Raw genomic sequence first — 20,504 nt, forward strand, 5'->3', positions numbered from 1 at the left:
ATTGCCAGTGGTGTTCATTTGAAGCCAGGGTGGCATGGCCCAGGTCGGGATTTAGCCATCCATGTTGGGAGAAGCGTGGATTCTTGCATGAGGCTATCGAGATTTGGATTGCAGCAGCTTGGCGACACCTCATGCCCGTTCGCGGCGGCCCATGAGAGCGGCGTACGATCGTAGACACCGTCCTTCGCCTTGATGTTGGCGCCCCTGTCAAGCAGCAGCTTGGCGACGGCCTCGTGCCCCTTCTCGGCGGCCCACAAGAGCGGCGTCCGATTGTAGACACCATCCTTCGCCTCGATGTCGGCGCCCCTGTCAAGCAGCAGCTTGACGACGGCCTCGCACTCATTCTTGGCGGCCCACGAGAGAGGTGTCAGACCATACCACACATAGTCTCTCGCCTCGATGTCGGCCGCCTTGTCAAAGCAGCAGCTTGGCGACGGCCTCATGCCCGTTCGCGGCGGCCCACGAGAGCGGCGTCCGATCGTAGAGACCGTCCATCGCCTCAAAGTCGGCGTCCCCGTCGAGCAGAAGCATGACGACGGCTTCGTGTCCCCTGTATGAAGCGGCATTAAGCGCTGTGCCATACCTTCCACCTTGTGCCTTGACATTGGCGCCTCGACTAAGAAGGTATTGTACCACGTTTGTCAACCCTCCAAATGATGCGTAATACAACGCAGGTGGTTCCTTCAAATCGACTTCCCCAAAATATGGGTCATCTGGGCGATACAGGCTGTAGCAGTTTCTATACGAACTTCTGTGGTGGCAGAAGAATTTCTCGATAAAACGTTGCAGTTTTGTGTTCTTGCGTTCAGCCACTGCAGCATGGCTCATCCAGTACATTGCCGAATACTGTGCCAAAGGGAAAGCCTTCCTAATCTGATGTATTGGAATATCCTGGTCTAAATGCAACAGATATGCAATGCACACAGTTGCAATTGACGCTTCAGCAACCTCGTCCCGAAAGATTTGGCCACTGTCTTTGTCATGCCGGCTGGACGTCAGATATTCCTTGACAGAGAAATGGGCCAACTGGAGCTCCACAGGCTTATCATCGTCATTGTCTGAATGCCCTTGTTTGGAAACCGTAACTACCAAACTTGAACAGTAACATGCGACCTCCCGAGGATCGGGCATCCTATGTTTTGGGTTAAAGTACTGTTCCCCCTCGGTATCCACTGCTATCGCATCGACCACCTCCTCAATACGTAGTGGCCGCTCAGAGTAGGTCAGGAATTGAAGAATCCTTACAGCGTTTTGCTTATATTCTGACGGAATACCATGCAAGATCCTTCTGTAGGTCTTGTCCAAAGTCTTCGGGAGGGAATTAAGAGCAATTTGGAGCGTGCGATAATCCAAACACTTTTCTAGCGCATCAAGCTGACATGCAACCCATCGAAACCTGTGAGAAGTTTTAGCACGGCCCTACGGACGGATCGTACAATGAAATCATTGAGACATTTGCTTACATTCCATCAGCCTGATCCACAAGTCGGGACTCAATCTCGTCCTGGACGTCTGGTTGCGACCGCCACCTCCTGAGCCCTTCATGCTCTCTCACTCTCGTGTGGACGTACGCACGGATGTCGTCGGTAATAACGTCGCTCTTAATAGGCACTATGTCCTCCTTATCTGCAAATCCGCTTACTGCAGACGTGATGTCCTGTTCTGGCCGACTTGTCACAAGAAGATGGACATTTCTCTGCTCCGAGGTGAGGAGATCCCTTATCCACAGGAGCAGTCCTTCCGTCGATAGCCCTTGCCTTGTACAGCATTCGTCGAGGGCATCCAGAACAATCCAGACTTCTTTGATCCCTTCTATCATACGTAAGAAAGTCTTACAAAGTGATTCGCAGGATGGTTGTCGACATCCGTCTTGACAAGAGGAGTAGAGGGAATCCAATTCCTTCCACATATCTTCACCTTTAGAGTAAAGCTGGCTGATAAGGGACCGGACCATGCTGTCAAGTGTCTGCTTGCCCGTATTATTGAAGTCAAAGTAGAAGTAGAGGAGACCCTGGGGACTGGTCCGCTCGAGATCTTCAATGATAGTTGAGCTAAGAATCGTCTTTCCGCATCCAGGGATTCCATGAAGCCACAAAAAAGAATTTCGCCTTTGCTTCCATTCCACGAATGCATCAGTTTGCAAGAACCACAGGCCAGAACCTTCCTGGCGTTGCCGCATGGCGTTATTGTAAATTCGTCGATGGATCTGGCGGCGACAGCCAGCGTTCCATCTTTTCGCGCCTCTGCTCAAGTCCCAAGTCTTTGACAATATTTTTCGTGTCTTGAACAACACTGCGCATTTCGCTCATGCCTTTTTCAACTTCAAAGTTGTTAATAATATGAAGTTTTGTTAATCGATAGACCAAACAAACCTGCGGAAAGAACATCTCCTATCTTCTTTTCAGCTTCCACCTTATTTGGGGCTATTCGACAAAGAAGTTCTTTGGCACATACCGCAGCAGCCACTGCTGCATAGCTCTGCCACTCCTTGTTCTTGTGGGAATCTGAGTAGTCGCATATTCCGCGAACAACGAGACAGGGGAAGTGGTTCATTAGCCCTGCCGCCTCCATTTCAAAACATAAAACGTCCTGTTCTGCTGCGAGTTTATCACGAACCAAGGCATTTTTCATAAGCTGGTTCGCCGAAGCAATCAGACCGTAGTGAACCACAGGGCTCTGGGGTCTTCTCCGCTCGAGTCGAGTGACCAAGTTCGATAAGTGGACGCCACAGGCCTCCATGCAATCGTTTTCCTTACCTCGAGGATGGACAAAATCGCTGAGATATAGTCTATCGCTGCTCGCGGGTGGCCGGCAGAGTTCCTCCTGCAGGTCCTCTTCCTGCTCGCGAATGATGAGATTGATGGCTTCCTCCAGCTGACGCCGTTTCCTCTGGTACTCTGTCTTAAGCCCGTTCACCGCCGTCAGTAATACTGTCGGTGGCCGGTTCAAGAACGCAGTCTGTCGGAATGCCTGATCCTGTATCGTTTTGCCGAAGTCGTACTGCAACACCCCGGCCTCGCCATCGCGAGGAGTGCTGATCACGATGTCGCCTAATCGGACGTCATTACTGCTGGTCGGCGCCCCGCCGCCGATGCCGACCATCAGGCCGATTCTGACATTTGGGAAGCTGTGCAGCATATCTCTTGCAGCGCTCGCCGCAGACCATGTGCCGTACTCGCCGTCGGGCAAAACGGCAATAACGACATTGTGCTTCCCAACTCGGCCCAAGGTGTAATCATTGTTGTCATGGGGGGTCACATATTCCGGCGGCTCGTGTTCTTCGTCGAGACAGAGCTGTGCAGCAAGGTACTCGGTGCTTATGGCGCATATCCATCCTACGGTGTAGTCGGCATTCGAACGGGAGCATTCAGTTGACATCTTTGGTCACTGGATCAGATGCCGCCTTCAATCGAGCTTGACAGAGGCACTTACCTTTGGTTCAGTCCGTGGTTGTCCGAAGTCCACTAAGGTCCTCTCATTTGAGAGACATGAAGTGCACAGCGCATCGGGGGTCTCTCCTCCAAGCTTGGCGTTGTGCATCAAGGGAAGATGCCCAGACAGGCGTGGGGTTCCACGAACTAGAGGAAGCCGGGTTGGCGATTGCACAGCATTGGAGGGGTATATCCTGCCGCTGAGAGTCCCATGCAGGAGACAGTTATTCATTCTTCTTGGCCAACCAGGAGCAGAATTTTGACACATCATGCTGTCAGCTGTAACCGTGCAGGAAGGCTGTGAGAGCCACTCAATATTGGCCTGTCACTCACCATTAGGCTCCGCGACCGACCGAAGCCCTCTTCTGCTCATTTTTGTAGCAGGACGGTGAGCGGAAACTAATCGTTACTCTGTGGTCGCTTTGACGCAGCGTGATAGTGTGCCAGCTTTCCTGTGATCCAATTAAACGTCACAGGGATGGGCGTCCTGGCGCACGGTCATAGCGTCACACCACAACATGCTCAGAATCTTTTGAAACGCCAGCCTCGTCCGATAAAAGAAAGTTGCGTCACCTATTATTCTGGCGCGAGAGCAGTGCGATGGATCGACGGCCCCGGTAGTCTCACGATGGGTTTGGCCCAGTTTGCTGTGTCTTCGGCACCATGGGCACGGCAACACAGCCGACGGCGTTTAATCAAGACGGCTAACACGCGGCAATACGGTTGCAAAAGAAGATGTCGACACAATCAGGAATACACCCGTCGCGCTCTCCGTTCATCAGCGACCGTTTCAAGCTAACAATTTGGCTAACAAGGTGCTGCTTTCTCCATCCAGCTTCTCGGCGGTGACAACGACCAAACCGCCAACGCGTCTTGAGACCACGAGCGGCAAATGTCACTCTTGCCTGTGCCGTACCACACGGACTCCGGTGACTTGGCTGCTGCTGGCCACCATGTCACGGCCTGCAGCTGGCTCTGGGTCGCCGGTCTGCCCATGCCGCCACGAGCTCCTGCACCTCCAGCTCCTGCTCAGCCGGGAGATCTTTGTCACGGAGCGGATGGATATGCATCTCGTCTGGACGACCGGCCGGATGTCCCTCAAGCCGATCCCGCGCTTCCTTTTGGAGCCGGCGTTTTGGGCCAAATATCTCTGTTGCGCACAAAGTTGCGACCGCTCTCCTGGCAACGATACCAGCCGAGGTAGCACGACACTGACATGCCAGCGCCTAGGACTTCGGCAGCGTGCGCTCGGCTTCCTGTTCTCCTACGCCGTACTCATGTCCCACGAGAGCGACTTCCGTATCGCCCGAGAAAAGCATATGGTGCCGCAGGAAGCACGCTGGCCTGCATGAAGGGTGTCCGTCGAAGCCGAGCAATCGGATGTGGGGGTAATGGATGGACACCATAGGCAAAACACGACCCCGAGGATTGGAGGGGTCGAGGGCCCACGGCCTCCATTGACAACCTGCCTGGCTTCGTCAGTTGTTTGACCCTCGGTAGGCGCAGCGGAAACGTAGTGAGAGCGGAAGCTGTCTGTAGGCTTCCGGAGACGTATGTCAAAGGGAAAGCAGTTTGTAGAGCCTAAGTGGCCAGGGGAAACAAGGCTGATGTCTGTCACTAATCAGACTGAAAGGAATGATGGTGCGTTGGTCCAATGAATTTTTTTGTTCATGGAGTTGTGGAGTCTTAGATGATCACATCGGCTGACTTGCAGCATGGACGGGGGGTCTCATGTGCATTCACCTTGGTATAAGATGTGCCGGCGGCTTTTCGACTGGGGGAAGCAAACTTAGACTTGTAAAGTTTCCTGGCGTCAGACAGTTGTGAGGGATCTCGACTAGACTCAACAGAGTCCTACTTTTTTCCATCGTTGAACCTGAGGGGCAGGCATCCGACCACGCAAGTGGACTACATTAATCCAAACGGAGTTACGTTCAGGCGACGAAGAGGAGCTCATCGTACAGAGTACTCCTAGTAGCCCGCCGGGGTTACGCTTCGTACATTACGTACATCTTGTCGAACGCGAGTGAGTTGGGTTGTCTTCATTCATTTATCTGGGGATAATTCTACCCTGGGACAGTTAGTACATAGTACATACGGAGTAACTGAATGTGACGAAGGAGTCACTGGCCCCTCCTTTACCCTGGAAGGGGTTAATAACTCTTTTGGAGTTTGACAGTATGAACGCAAGTGGTTGTGTTGTTCTGTAGAGGGAACAATGGTCTTTTTTCTTTGGGCTAACAGAGTGCCTAGGTTTGGAACTGTCATTGTTGCATTATGGCAGAGACCGTCGGGAGATCCTTGAGAACTCCTGGTCAAGGGGTCCACTCAGCGTGGTGTCGCTGTGGTCATGAGGCTTGTAGCCATCTGAAAGATGATCTATGGTGTTGCCACTGGTTGTTCCTCTACTGGGTACCTACTCGTGTTATGATGCCGACGGAAGTCATTCGAGCCTTGCGTAGCTATTTAGGCACGGAGGAGTTTGATTATTTTGTGAATCCTACATCCACGGGGACTCTTAGGTTGTTGGTCCATGTCCAAGACTACAATGTGTTGGGTTCTGAGAAGTTGAATTTGATTCCCTTGGACGCTAACTTTGTGGTCAAGGAATGTGAAACTTGGCGTCTGACCTGTTGTGAAGAAGCGCTGGTCGCTGACTGGGACTATTGGCGTGGTTGCTTGGAGGAGGATGGTGGACGACCGAACTTCAGTAAGTTCAGAGTCAAACAAGAGGCCGGGACGACGTTACCAGACGTGTTGAGTAAAAAAGTGGATGAGAAACTGGGCCGCTGTAACAAACCTCTCAAGAAGTAGTAGCAGTAGTTGTAGGGGCTGGTTGGTGTCAGGGTCGGAGCTCAGTGAGATGACTGCTGCCGGGGCTGCCACGTGATTCTTGGCCTAGGCTTCGGAGTCTCACTGAATACGCTGGTTTATGTATGCCTGGTAAATGGCTGCGTTTATATGGCACATGACCTGCTGAAGTTGTGCCTGCGTTGCAAAGGCTGCATAAAGTCAGTGAGCAAAACGGGAAACAATGACAACGTCCTACCTTCAGGCATGTAATTAATCAATTAATCTGAATCCGAACCTGGATTCAGATTAATTACTGAATCCCGCCTCGGATTCAGGATTAATTATCGGATTCAACGATTAATTAGCTCCCGATCCGTCGAAACGCCCATATGTTTATTCTAATGGGACTACACGGGGTTCAATACCCTCAGACAACATTTCTATGTCTCTAGAATCCAACTCAGCGTCCATTGGTTCAGGAATCATATATGGCTGGTCCAGGAGCCCGCTCTTAATCCAGTGTTTCAAGCACTCCGTATACTCCACTATCTGTGCAGAGAGCCGACCTCTATCCCAAGAAACCGTACGTCGGGCCCCACTAAACACGCGTTCGGCTTCCGCTGACATCGCTGGTATCGAGAAAATATTTATTGCAAGATGATAGAGAGAGGGGTAGGAGGTTTGCTGCGTCGGCTCAAGCCACCAAGAAAGGGCAGAAGAGTCGCCAATTGGCAGCGTTGGACCCTCGATGAATCGGCTGAATTCATCATGGCAAGATGACTTTTGGTAGATCCGTTTCTTGTATGCCTCGTAAGCCGAAAGGTCCTCCTCGATTTCTGGCTCTTGCTGCGGCTTGAAATCATCCCATAGCTTGCGCACGGCCGCAATCGCTGGGCCAATGTATTGAGGTTGGTCCTTCCATGCCTCCTTCAGATGTGCTTCTCTGAGGCTAGGATGAAGCAAGATTGCCGCAGCGTAGACTGGTGTGTCATCTGTACGCGTATAGTAATCGTCGAACTTGTACCAGCTGGTCATAATGCGATCAACCATGGTAGTGTTGTGCTGGAATTGCTCCATGGCTGCTTTGTAATGCGTAACAAGAAAGTCCATGGAGCAAATCACCTCATCCAAAGACGTCTTGTCCCATTGAGTGTCTTTAGTAATCTCATAGAAAGGTTGTAGAAAATCGTGGATCTCTTGGAGCTCCTGCCAGTGTTCTGGATGGAGGTAATCAAATCTGATGTCACTCTCTGAATAACGATCATCCATAAAGCTGTTAAGCTCTTTGCGGAGTGCGATGGCTACATGAATCATTCGATACCAAGAGTTCCATCTCGTCGAGTTGTCCTGCGGGATTATACGGCCAGCAGCCTGCAGGAACGCTTGGTAACGCTGGGTTGATGAGCGAATCCACACCACAAGATTGTGCAGCATACCGAGTGCCCCATATTGCCGCCAGGCAGTTGCCGTCTCCGCTCTTCCAACAGCTCCCTCCTGTTCCCTGCGGGACAGCCGTGAAACTTGACGCAATGCCTCATCAGAAGCCTCCTTGTTCTTACCGAACAGAAACGCCTGCACGGCCAGATTTATGATATGGCCGTTACAGCGAAGTCTTCGATGAGTGGAATTGAAGCCACAGGTCTCGGCAACAGTGTGCATCATTGTGTCATTGTTGTAAGCGTTATCAAGCGTAAAGTATCCCATCTTGGCGCGGACACCGTAGGAATCGACGACCTGGAGGAACGTCTCTGCAATAGCTTCACCGCTGTGAGAACCTTCGAGCTCTCGCAGGGCAAGCAAGGCTTTTCGTAGTTGCCGGCTTGCTAGGTCAATATAGTGAGCCACGATTGCAAGAAAGCTATGGTGGTTTGGGGAGGACCAGATGTCAATGCTGAAGTGTATTTGCGTAGGCCAGGCTTTCTATCCATACTCGTATGGAATAAGGTATTCCATACAAAAGTATTCCATACACTTAATCCATACTCCATATCGCTCGCTAGTATTCCATACGTATGGAATACAGGAGAAAGTGGGTCCATGCAAATTCTCCTGGGCAATTTCAAGGGCTAGAATGTCTTCCTTCGCAGGCCAGGCGGTCCAACTCATTTTGGCCGCATGAACGGCCTACCATGGTCGCCTCCAGCCATTTTTGGTGGACCAGACTGTCCAGGTTGAGCTGGTAGACAACCTGAACCGCCTGGACCACCTTGCCACGAAATCAGTGTAGACGATCAAATGATAAGGCGGCAAACCCTGACAACTGGCTCACCGTGGAATATATGACGTCATTGTTTTGTATTCCATACGTATGGAATACTTTCCATACAAGGTATATTCCATATTCCATATTCCATACGGGTCTGTATGGAGTATGGAGTATGGATAGAAAGCCTGGCGTAGGCGAGGCTATGAGCCTTGATATCAAGTTCTCGCGATGTGTGGCGAAGCTCGCCTCCAACAGCTTTGGAACTTGCCCACGGCTGTGTGTGACAACTCTTGGGGCCATGTGGTTCACCGTGTGAAGTAGAGCATACCATTCGGGCCACTCGACCAGGCTATGGGGAAGACTATGCGCCGTGATAAGGTTCACCAGCGCTTGATTATACGCGACTTCATCGACTGATGCACGAAGGTATCTCTCCCGCTCAACATCCTGTCCGTTTTGTCTCGCGGCTTGCTGTCTAAACAGTCTGTCAATTGCGACTCCCTGTCCAAGCTTCTTAGCTGACTGGTGCTCGAAAATCAGTACGCAGTGCTTATCCCGCAGATGGCCACGGACTCTGTTATGGGCAGCCTGGGAATAGGAGCAACGCTTGCAATACCATATCTTCTGGCCATGCTTGTTGCGTTCGGGCTCATGGCGATTTGGCTGACGGCTCTCTGCCCAAATGTTGAGCGCAGTAGGGGTGCGGACACGTTTTCTACGCGCTAGGGGAGAAGAGGATTCTGAGAATTGAGAGGACTCCGCGGTGGTGTCGGCGTCCTCGACGGGCTTCTCTGGCACCGCCAAATAGTCGTCATCGGCAGAACGGGCAAATAGAGCTACATTAGCCGCCATGGTACCAGTATTGCTGCGGTTAACCTGCGAAAAGCGTTGCATTGTGCCCGACAAGACACAGAGGTCGTGTCATGACCAACCAACCATATGCACGAGTTGGACACTGGTCCCACTTTAATTAATCGCTGAAACTTAATTAATCCTGGAGAGCCCGATTCAGATAATTAATCCTGGGCTTGGATTCAGATTCAATGAATCGCTAATTAATCGCCCCGATTAATTACATCACTGCTTCCCAACGAGTTCGCCATCTACGTAAACTACACTCGCTCCCTCCGATTCGATGACAAACCCGACTATAGCTACCTTCGCAGGATCCTTCGCGATGTCTTTGTTCGAGAGGGCTTCCGGTACGACTATGTCTTCGACTGGACCGTCTACACGTACCAGAAGAATGTGCAGGCTATTTCCCCGGCTGGTACTCCGGCCAACCCTTGAGCAAGGCGAGAGGGCTCATGCTTTCCGTGGGAAATCAAGGGGTAGGGTCCAATGTCCCATTGACCTCGTTATAGCTAGCCACTTCCTGATAATATATTTAGACAATCACTCACCGTATGTCAGGTGCATCGTTCAAACACTCCGAGGCTTCTGTGTTCACTTTGAGGTCTGACTGGTGCTTCCACGAAGCAACAAAGGCATATATGTCTATGCTAACGTCAACCTTCTTGACGACCGGCCAAGAACAGTTTACAGTTGCCCGTCGTTATCCTGTTACGTGTCCATACATCGTCATAAATGGGAGAAGGTAATATCCATAGTTACCCTATCTAACCAGCCCGATTGTATGTTTGCGCTTGCCTCCCTTTTCTGAACCTACAGCGATTAGAGTCATGGCCCCCTCCTGGTTCGTGCCTAATTTAATCGGGCCTGCTGGCAATTGGTCGATTAAACCAAAGGAGGAGCAAGTTAAAGCTTGCAACTGTACGTGATATGTCCCCAGCCAGGAAAATGTTGCAGCATCTACATCATATTCAGGGATCAAAAAAGCATCCCGGGAACGGCTGCTTCAGGTTAATAAAAGCTCGCTGTTTTTAGGATCCCTGCAACCAACAGTTGGCTTCTGTGGATGCGTATGCATACATACCCGACTGCGTCGGACCAACCTGACCGGCTAGTTGCCAAAGTTGATTGAACTGGCTGCCACCGCTAGGGCAAATATATTTGTCAGACAGCGACGGTGGCCTATTATTGTCACATGGATTAGGTGCCACGTCTAGTGTCAGGGCGGCGTTGGATGCTGTGACGGTATCTTGATCTATAAACGCAAGGCCACTGGTAACAATTGGATATGGCTGGGACGACATATCTGTTCGAAGCATGCCCGGACTGAAAAAATCGCTATTGAAAGAGGTTTCTTGAATGCAGGGCTCGTCCTTGTCTGGGCCTTCGCCGAAAATTTGGGTTGGTGCCCTCGTTAATGGCATTGGAACTTCTGGGAGTTGTGTGGCACTAGTCAGGACGTTTCCATATTCACCGCCGTCGTCATCGTTAGCGAAAAGCGCATCTCCATCTTCAGAGACGTCAATTCCGGTGGCCGTGTCTTTGGCAATAACATCTATTTCGGTGGATTCGTCTGCCAACTTACTTAGTAGGGAGCGCCGAATCACGCATGAGCGAAGGTGTGATGGGCAGCCACTCACCAATCTCACCACTCTTGAAGCGCTCTTCCTGCCTCGCCAGTTTGAAGATCTCGCTCAGATAGGGCCTCTTCTTAGCAATGGCTTCATTGTCCGTAAAAAATGGTGAAACAGCATCATAGGCGGACTCTTCCAGTTTCTTGACATTGAGGCCAAGCCTCTGAATGTTGCTGTGCTGTTTGGCGTTTGGTTCAACAACCAGCCTCAAAATGTGAGTTAAAAGGTGAACCCTTTCTGTGAGCGGTTAGTCGGCCAAATTCCTCTTCCAGTGGAGTTTCCGTAAAAGGCACAACGTACCTCGCTTATATAAATGATCTGGTTCTTTATGCCTGACCTTGGGGCCCGATTGCTTCGGCCACCAATTTGGTGCCTTTGCATCACCACCAGTATAGGGATGCGCCGATTGTTTCTTGGGCTCTATAATCTTCACCCAGGCTTTCGCAACAAGTCTGCAAACAACCTGTTGACAATTATTGAATTGTTGCTTGTACAGATCCCACATAGCATCTGCATCACCGACTCTGATAACCGTTCGGGGAGAAACGCTAACTAGGACATTGTCATCATGGTTGACTCGATTGCTAAGCCGGCGCCGTTTCGAACACGGCTGGGCCTTACTATCCCAACAGTTAAAGCTGGAGCCTCGATGCCGATCTAAAGCCGGCGCACGCCTCAAGATGCAGTCACCCTTGCACCCAAATCCACCGCCTCCCGCGTCGGATCCTAAACGAGTAGTCGAGTCTTGTTAGCATCATGCCCTTCTGAGCGCCTGGTTTCATTCACGCAAAGCAAATTGCTTGAAATTGTTGGGGGCTAACCGGTGTTGGCACCCGCCATAACTTGTTGAAACTTGCCCATGTAGAAGAACTGGCGGATTGCATCGTCCTTTAGCTTTTGTCCTGGACTGGAAAACGCCACCGGCCTCCCATCGTCGTTAATGACAGCAACAAAATAATACTTAGCGGCGATGCCACAATGGGAACGCAGTGCCTCATCTATGCGCTATGAATTCATGTTCGGTTTTGTCAGTATTTGGGCGGTACCCAGGGAGATTTCCACGTCAGACCTTACCATGGGAGGCTGACGATGGCAGGCTTGTCAGCAATATTAGCTTATCAATCAATATATTGATAACTATCAATATTTTCAAAATTATCAATATCAATGTTGTTCTTATCAATCAATACTTATCAATCAATATCATGTGACACCGCGAACTCGCGTTTTTCGCGTCTTTCCTGGCGCGTCTGAAGTTCTGCCTTGAGTCTCCTATCGTGTTCCTCAATCACCATAATTACTTCAAGCTTTTGCTATGGCTTCTGGAAATTTCTCCAATCGGTCTATAAGAAGCCCCTCTTCCTCCACGCCCTCCACTCCACAGACACCTACTCCTAATGCATTCTCCTTCCTCAACAGCCGTCCTCCCAAACCTGACCGTGCTCGAGAAGACATCATCTTAAAACAAAGAAAAAGACGTGCTGAGGACGTCTGGGACCACTTTCGAAAGCCACAAGAGGACGAAGACAAGAGAGGAAAGGATGGACAGTCATTAATGTACTGCAAAATTTGCAATGGAAGGTGGTCTACTGCGATTACGACAAATGCACGTGGCCATCTTGCGAACAAGCATCAAATATACATTGAGGTTGCAGAGCCAAAGGGCAAGAAACCACGCCAATTAGCCCTCGATATCTCGTTTCAAAATGCTACACAGAAGCTAGCGGAAAGGGACAGTTTCGAGTTGAGAGAGAAGCTCCGCAACGCTATTGACAGGGACGCTTTTTATGAAGCACAGATCCAGCTCATTACTCGCCGCCGGATGGCATTTAATTGTGTTGAATGGGCTGAATATCAAGCACTCCTCATGTCTATTAACCCAGAAGTCGAAAGCCTCCTTGTCGAATCACATTCAAGCATCCCAATCCATATTGAGCGCAGCTTCCGCAAGCATTATGGAACCGTCAAGAGCCGGCTCCAAAATGCTAGGTCTCAAATTCACTATAGTATCGATCTCTGGAAATCACCAAACCGCAAATCATTCCTCGGCATTTGCGCACAATTCGTTGATAATGAGTACGTTCTTCGAAAGGCGCTGTTGGCACTTCCACAGTGCCGCTTTTCACATAGTGGTGAGACAATGGCAGCCCACATTCTTGATGCGATCAAAGCTTATGAGATTGCCGAAAATACTGGATATATTGTTGGGGATAATGCTTCAAGTAATGACACTTGTGTTGCGGCCATTGGAAGAGAGCTTATCAAACTGGGAATTGAATTTGATGGGAAGAAGCGCCGTATTCGTTGTTGTGGTCACATCATCAATCTCTCTCTTGAAGCCTTTCTTTTTGCAAGCACTGTCGAAGCACTCGAAGCTGCTATCGAGGCTGCAAAGGAAGAGGCAGACCTCACCATTGTAGAGGCATTACAAGAACAACTTCGAGAAAAGCAAGGTAAGAAAGGCAAGAAGAAACGACTGGGTGATGAGGCTGGATGGCAGTCAATCAGTGCACTCAGTAATCTCCATACTATCGCCGTCTTCATTCGCTCCTCATCGATCCTTTCAGATGAATGGGAGACATTAGCCGGCAAAACGTTAGGCATTGATAATGTCACCCGATGGAATTCATGGTTTAATCTCATTAAAACAGCGGTTGAGAAGCAAGCAAAGTTGATGATCTTCTGTCAAAACCATCATAAAGAACTTGGACCAGCAGTTCTCTCGCCTCAAGATTGGGAGACTCTTAAAATTACTCTGGAGTTCTTACAGCCCTTCTCTCAAGCGACGCTTATTCAAGAGTCAAAATGGTCATCTCTTGATCAGGCACTCTGGACGATGGATGTACTGTTTAAGCATTACGAGCAAGCGAAGGTACGCTGTAACAAGTATTAACTCATTAGTATGTTGCTAATAGATAATACAGGCCAAGTACGCCCATAACTCCCATATAGTCAACTCCATCAATATGGGCTGGTACGTACTTGACAAGTATTACAAATGTTCTGACGAAGCTCCCGCCTACACTACTGCTCTCCTCCTCCACCCTATGCGCCGAAAAAAGTATATTGACCTTCATTGGGATCCATCTTGGTGTGGGCCAGCCCTCAGAGCAGCGAGGGAGGTCTGGGCAAAGTACAAAGATCTGCCACTTCAAGAAAATGCAAACCGGGGGGCGAACGGCAGCCATGAGCTCTCAGAGTTTGACAAGCTTGCGCAAGAGCTTGATGTTACTGAGGATGACGGTGAGGATGAATTTGAGAAGTTCGTTACATCGTCGCCACATAAGATTACCTGCTCCCCTTTACAATGGTGGTGTAAAGAAGAACAGAGATTGGAGTACCCTCGTCTCCACAAAATGGCTATTGACATTCTCTCTATCCCGCCAATGTCAGACGAGGCAGAACGTGTCTTTTCAGGTGTTAGACGTACAATCTCTTGGGATAGGGCAAGGCTAGGCGCTTGGATTGTGGAGATGACAGAGCTTTTAGGGAATTGGAATAAGAATGATCTTATTCGAGTTCTGCATGTACTAACTGGCGAAGATGATGAGGTAATTAGCTTTTCAGAGACTGGCGGCAATGAAATTGACATCGTCGGCGGTGACGACTCGTCACAGTAATGATACTAATGAATACCTGGACTGCTGCAACACTATCGTGATGGAGGCGAAAATCACTGGCTTCTTATCAATAATTATCAATATCAATATCAATATTGGGTAAATCTTCGTTATCAATATCAATGCTGCCCTTATCAATCAATATTGATTGCTGACAAGCCTGACACACGCGGAGAGGTGCGCTTTCCACCTCGCTGCAAAATCTCTCTGGCACTGACGGCATCTGTACCACTTGCTTTTCTTGGGGTTAGCGCGGCCAACATTCGTAAACTGTTGCCAAACGAAGGTGTCGTTAACTTTGGTAGGCTCCATCGTTTTAGCGATAGCTTCAATTGGGAGACAATGCAGCAGAGTTGTACAGCCCCGTACGTTGTGGACCCATGAATTACCTTATTAGGAATATTGTGGACTCTCTTGAACGTACAAAATTCGTGTACGTTCAACACTTCAAAGTACGTACGTAGGTACAATGCCAAAGTACGGAAAGTACAATATCACTATGTTCCCCTCGGCTTGGGGCGGGTACCAACAATAGATTCTATTCATAATATCAATTTGTCACGTCTATTTTAATACTACTTAGTACGGAGGAACTCTGAGGACTTTAGCAAAGACTTAGCGAGTGGTGTTCTCATTTAGGCAGTAACGATATTACTGTCCTTATGAGGTCATTTCCCATGATAACAGAAAACTGCCCTTCAAATTTCCCATCCCGTTGGGTTCGAGTCACATAATCATGCCACAGCTTGGACAACCGGCAGGTGAACAATCGGTAGAAGACGGAGCCGTTGGTGATGCAAAGGAAGTTTCTCATGCCACTCCTGGAATACTAATGTCAAAATAATGTGGGCAAGTATTGGAAGGAGCTACAACTTACTAGAGCAGCCGATAGTGATGCCAGAAGCTGCGCCTCTGCGTCAGTAGCACCGGCTTTTGCACTCCACGTGCATCGGCCTGCGCCGGTACATTTCACTACGGCAACCTTATTCTGGTTGCTGTTGTGAGGGACGTCATTTGCCCATGTACATTCCAATTCCAGTTGAGAACCTGCAGAAGCAGATAGCTCAAACTCAACAGCTTCTAGGAATGTGGCACCATGGCCGACAAGTTCGCGAGGGAGACCACGAACCAGGACAACTGCCTTCAAGGTATTCAATGACGTGGCAGAATTTCGAGTCTTGTGTATGGACAGCACACGGTGGTCTTTATCAAGGATGCCCAGTGTTTGTAGGAATAGATCAGTAATCTCTCTGGGTTCGAGGCTTCGGCCATGGGCTTCCGACTCGGATTTAACTTCCACGGACAAGGCTTGTAAGAGATCTTTTGGGATCTTAAGGCCAATGGACTGCTCAAGGACCCAAGCAATGCCGCCCTTGCCACTCTGGGAGTTGACACGAATGACAGCCTCGTAGGAAGCGCCGATATCGCGAGGGTCCATGGGGAGATATGGAACTCTCCACAGGCCTCGGCGTTGAGTTGAAGAAGCATTCCATCTTTTGAATCCCTTATTGATTGCGTCTTGGTGCCCACCGCTGTAAGCGAGGAAGACGGAATCTCCAGCGTATGGCGCACGAGTGTGCACGGGGATATGGGTTAATTCTTCTACTGTCTTACGAATTGCAGGCAGTGCCGAGAAGTCCAGTCCGGGGTCAATACCCTGAGTGTAGAGATTCAATGCTAACGTCACCAAGTCGACATTTCCTGTTCGCTCACCGTTGCCAAAGAGGCAGCCTTCTACTCTTGTGGCTCCAGCAAGTTGGCCTAGCTCAGCGGCTGCTACGCCACATCCTCTGTCATTATGTGGATGTAATGAGACACAGACCGTGTCATCATTAGCAAAACCACGACAAAAAAGCTCAACTTGGTCGGCATATGTATTGGGGCCTGACATCTCGACTGTTGCCGGGAGATTCAAAATGATGGGAACGTCCACAGTTGGCTCCCAGACATCTTTGACGGCGCGGCAGATTTTGACGGCGAACTCTGGATCTGTGTCTGAAAATGCAGGTCCCATCTACAGCATCATCCTCTGGGTCAGGAGTGGAATGCCATGCATGGGCATCTCGGCGAACTCCAAGCCTGCGTCAAATAGGTCTTATCAACGCCGCAACAATCCGCAGCTTGAGGGTCGTCCTACTCGGAAATTATGATCTCAGCGAGCATGACGCAGTCAAAATTTATTGACGGAATGGCGGTCCAAGTTATCGATTTGGCATATGCCATAAGCTTCTGCCGTCGGTTATGATAAGACTCTAACCGCCATCGGACCCTGTGGGTTTTATCGGCCCCTGCAACCCGTCCTTCCCTTGACCTGGAATCAGAAATCGGACAACAGCTTATTCATGTTGTCTATCCCTGATGAGGCACACTCTGAGGCACATATATCGGCAACTATTTTTTTTTTAAGATAGATCTGTTCCTGAGTCATGCACTGGCAATCCGCGCCAAATAGGGCTACGAACAACCTGACACGATACCTAAACAAGGTTAAGAGGATAAACAACACGCAGATATGACACGTATGCCGGGACCTCACAGCCTTTTTTTTAGACAGAGAAGGTGCCGATTTCGTAGGATGTGGATGATGGCGATGGTGATCTTTGTGTAATATCTTGGAGTGGGCATCGTCTGGAAGAAGGCTCTTTTTTGGAAGCGGTGTGCGCTTTTCCGCAGACGAGAGGATTGCAGTCACAACATCGTATGACCAATCTGATAATGTCCTATCTCATATGTCTAGCGTACAGTCGTTACAACCGTTAATTGTTACGTGGTCGGGTGTGACGTGATTTTCCTTGAGGGCTTTGGAGCAACATGCTCAGACCTTATGCAGCCTCTGTTGTGGTCATCGGAAAATTGTAAATAATCAGCGTGCAAGTATATTTGATAACAGGGAATCTCTCATCCCGAGAGTTCGGCTCAAGATAGTTGCCAACGTATTCGCGTCGGAGTTTCCTGCTCCGAATTGTGGCATTCCGCCGGCCGCTCTTTCTACGAAACAGATATGGTAGCCCAGTAGTTCTCAGCCTTGCCTCTATGCCATGTGTGAAGGTGAAGCTCCTCGTCGCTGCCCTGCATAATCGCTTGATGAGATGATCATCGACAGGAGTTGGCTTGAGCGTTTCTCTCTTTCCCATTTTTATTGTAATCGCATTTACAAAGTAGCTTTATTACTCTCACGAGACTACACAACCCCCGGTCGGTGAATACTTGGTCATTTTTCGTAGTGTGAAATTGACCCAGCCAACCACGAGGCCCACCGTCTCTACAAGGAGTGGCCATATTTGTCACCCAATCAACGGAAAAAAGACAAGTCGCGTCTTCCGCCATTTCCAAACCAGAAGCGTCTCCCAGGAGGATTCACAATTTGTTATCGCAGCGTAATGTGGTTGTCCCGATCATGGTTTCACAGGTAGGAAGGCGACGCCGCGCGAAAAATAACGAGAACAGGGCCGACTGTCCTTTTAAGGTCACCAGAGTATTGGTGCCCGCTGATGAAAGACTTCAGCATGCCACGACGCAGGGGAAACGAGTTAAATCTCGCGGCAGATTAGAGCGACTACAACAGTCTCCATTTGATCCTCCAGGGGCATTCAAATCGCATCGTACGATGAACCTGACATACTCTATCGTGCCACACAAGCTGTGGTACGAAATGAAACGCTACAATAGCTTTGTTCGTGAGTCACTTTGTCTGCATCATTGCGCAGCCGACAGCATAGTAACGGAACCCGCCCGTAGTTACAGGTGTCAAGTTTCTCGTTGACGATTTTGTGTACGTCTCCAATGACACGACCATTGAGCGACAGATGGGTACTACGAACGATCTTGATCAACTTGGCTACTGGGTCGCAAAAATCCTCGAGATCAGGGCATCAGACGTGTACCACGTCTACGCGCGTATCTATTGGATGTATTCTTTGGGTGACCTGCCTCGGGATGTCTTAGATGGTGATAGTCTGGCTGGAGATAGGCGGTATATCTACAGCCAGAACGAGTTAGTTGCTTCAAATCATAGTGAGTTTGGACATTATCAACCGCCCAATGTTATAGTACGCACAGCACTAACGACCGCCCTAGTGGATATCATCAATGTTGTCAGTGTTGTCAGGAAAGCTGACGTCCACGAATTCGGGCAGAAAGACGATGACAAAATCCAGAGTGGTCTGTACTGGCGACGAGCGTTTGATTACTTGACCTCACAGTTATCGGTATGACTTGTTTGGATTCGTCAAGTGTAGCGCATTATGTACGCTGACGGATCTGATAGTCGGTCGATCCAACGAATAAATGCGAGGACTCGCGAGCACCGACGACGTCTACGGTACAACTTGCGCCATGCGAAGGGCAGCTGCCTCCTCTTCGACCGACGATTCCAGTGCCCGATCAAAGCACAAATACTCCATGCACACTTAGCGTTAGTGATCACTCTGCATCGTCGGGGTGGAAAACTGGCGAAAATGCTGCGGACAATGAAGCAGCTCGCACAAATAACGATCGTCACGGTCGACGGCGACGGCGACGCAAGAAGATTATCGGTACGTAACGATGGGACAATGTGGCTTAGAATGGTTCATGAGAGGCTTTTCCCAATAAGATGTCCAAATTGCTTCTATCGCCGGCAAATCACGATCGTATACCTCTTCATGATGCCGTATTACCAACCCCAACCTTAGTCTTGAAGACATGTGTGGGAAAAGAGTGTCAATACACTAACAGCTTTGCAAGCTCCGGCATCGTCACTTTTTCGCCTTTATCGCCAATCAGCGACACAACAGAAGCTTTTGGCGCAGCTGCAAAGTGTTCTGGAAGCTGCTTGTTACGAGTTTGGAAAACGATCAATGCCCGATATCTTTCACCGACACGGGTGGGATTCCGCTGAATCGTTAGAGCTGAATCGCTGCGCCCGCGAGTTCCAGCATTGGACTTTCTCGGACGTTGCACCCGCCAATAGGCCGCGTGATGAGCTCTTTCGCTCCATCTCCAACATCCGTCATACTGCTGTCCACCGTCTACGAGTGAGCGTGGACGACATAGAGAAATTCTACAATGATGCTGAGACACTCCTGCTTCTACTCGGAGATGACGCACGGAGAAGAGAAATTGCCATGCTTCGGCAAGAGAGTCGGTTGATAATTGCCAAGGCCAAGAAAAACAAGCACCTGTCGCACTCTACAGTGGGCAAGTCCTTACTAGTATTAGCGACCCAGAAAGCGCACGAACAGTATGCGATGTGGTTACCATCCACTGAACGGCCTAATCTGGACACGGAGCTAATTCGTAGGTGCAGCAGCGAAAGATGGAACAAAGGCGAGCATGAAGGCAGGAACTAATTTCGGATGCTGACAACAGACGTATACACTCCTGTACAGCTAGCAAGGAATTTCCGCCGTCCGTTCGAGGGTCGGGTCAAGTTTTAGTCGGGGACAGCATTCCAGCCCGACGAATATAGGATCATGGAACTATTTTGGGGTGATTGTCGAGGGCGAGGCAATACCTATAGAGGTAAGGTTAGTTTCTTATACATGCTGGACCAACGACAAAGGAAAATCTCTAGAGAAGTTCCATGCTGGATACCTGCGTAGTCCGAACCCTTTGATAGCCGATTGTATGGCTATTGTCTCGAGCTGCACGACGGATTCAGCCCTTCGATCATGGATACTTATAATCTCAACTGGAAATTCCAGTCTATTGACCTCTGCGTAGGCAGTTGGGCGGTCAAAAGGAAACCTGCCGCCAACAACGCAGTTGGAAACTGCGAAATTAGGGATACAATTGTCCAGCTTACCAGACTGTGACCCCAGGGAACAGATTAGAGTTCGACTGGTCTGTTCTGTTCTAAGATTTATTCTCTTTCTAATTGATGTTGTATAAGACAAAAAACCTCGTAACATTCCTTCTCAACCTCATCCTCGTTGTTCATGGCAGAGCTAGTCTGGGCCCATAGTGTGCGGATTTCTCCAGAAACTAA

At 49.6% G+C, this 20,504-nt stretch overlaps 7 protein-coding genes across 7 annotated transcripts; 2 read left to right on the top strand and 5 right to left on the bottom strand.

The window, feature by feature from the left end:
- Window positions 1–14: 14 nt before the first annotated feature.
- On the bottom strand, window positions 15–3,378 carry VFPPC_18441 (NACHT and ankyrin domain protein; the record flags this gene model as incomplete). Its single annotated transcript, XM_022430049.1, has 4 exons — window positions 15–410; window positions 436–1,396; window positions 1,464–2,292; window positions 2,373–3,378. The coding sequence occupies 4 exons, from the start codon at window positions 3,376–3,378 to the stop codon at window positions 15–17; spliced, it is 3,192 nt and encodes a 1,063-aa protein (XP_022284986.1).
- A 1,006-nt stretch (window positions 3,379–4,384) lies between these two features.
- Window positions 4,385–4,783, top strand: VFPPC_14921 (hypothetical protein; the record flags this gene model as incomplete). The annotated part of the gene is made up of 1 exon (XM_018292688.1): window positions 4,385–4,783. The coding sequence occupies one exon, from the start codon at window positions 4,385–4,387 to the stop codon at window positions 4,781–4,783; it is 399 nt and encodes a 132-aa protein (XP_018136100.1).
- A 1,834-nt stretch (window positions 4,784–6,617) lies between these two features.
- Window positions 6,618–9,324, bottom strand: VFPPC_18442 (restless-like transposase; the record flags this gene model as incomplete). Its single annotated transcript, XM_022430050.1, has 2 exons — window positions 6,618–8,043; window positions 8,759–9,324. The coding sequence occupies 2 exons, from the start codon at window positions 9,322–9,324 to the stop codon at window positions 6,618–6,620; spliced, it is 1,992 nt and encodes a 663-aa protein (XP_022284987.1).
- A 989-nt stretch (window positions 9,325–10,313) lies between these two features.
- On the bottom strand, window positions 10,314–11,297 carry VFPPC_17084 (hypothetical protein; the record flags this gene model as incomplete). Its single annotated transcript, XM_022429058.1, has 3 exons — window positions 10,314–10,866; window positions 10,916–11,122; window positions 11,173–11,297. The coding sequence occupies 3 exons, from the start codon at window positions 11,295–11,297 to the stop codon at window positions 10,314–10,316; spliced, it is 885 nt and encodes a 294-aa protein (XP_022283910.1).
- A 934-nt stretch (window positions 11,298–12,231) lies between these two features.
- Window positions 12,232–14,536, top strand: VFPPC_14920 (transposase-like protein; the record flags this gene model as incomplete). Its single annotated transcript, XM_018292687.2, has 2 exons — window positions 12,232–13,788; window positions 13,841–14,536. 2 exons carry the CDS (start codon window positions 12,232–12,234, stop codon window positions 14,534–14,536), a joined length of 2,253 nt encoding a protein of 750 aa, XP_018136097.2.
- Window positions 14,537–15,270: 734 nt separating this feature from the next.
- VFPPC_11433 (2-isopropylmalate synthase) lies at window positions 15,271–16,550 on the bottom strand (the record flags this gene model as incomplete). Its single annotated transcript, XM_018289624.1, has 2 exons — window positions 15,271–15,357; window positions 15,414–16,550. The coding sequence occupies 2 exons, from the start codon at window positions 16,548–16,550 to the stop codon at window positions 15,271–15,273; spliced, it is 1,224 nt and encodes a 407-aa protein (XP_018136096.1).
- Window positions 16,551–20,052: 3,502 nt separating this feature from the next.
- VFPPC_18443 (hypothetical protein) lies at window positions 20,053–20,427 on the bottom strand (the record flags this gene model as incomplete). The annotated part of the gene is made up of 1 exon (XM_018294832.2): window positions 20,053–20,427. The coding sequence occupies one exon, from the start codon at window positions 20,425–20,427 to the stop codon at window positions 20,053–20,055; it is 375 nt and encodes a 124-aa protein (XP_018136095.2).
- Between the last annotated feature and the right edge of the window lie 77 nt (window positions 20,428–20,504).

Source organism: Pochonia chlamydosporia, assembly GCF_001653235.2.
Source record: "Pochonia chlamydosporia 170 chromosome Unknown PCv3seq00015, whole genome shotgun sequence".
In the NCBI taxonomy this organism is placed as follows: domain Eukaryota; kingdom Fungi; phylum Ascomycota; class Sordariomycetes; order Hypocreales; family Clavicipitaceae; genus Pochonia; species Pochonia chlamydosporia.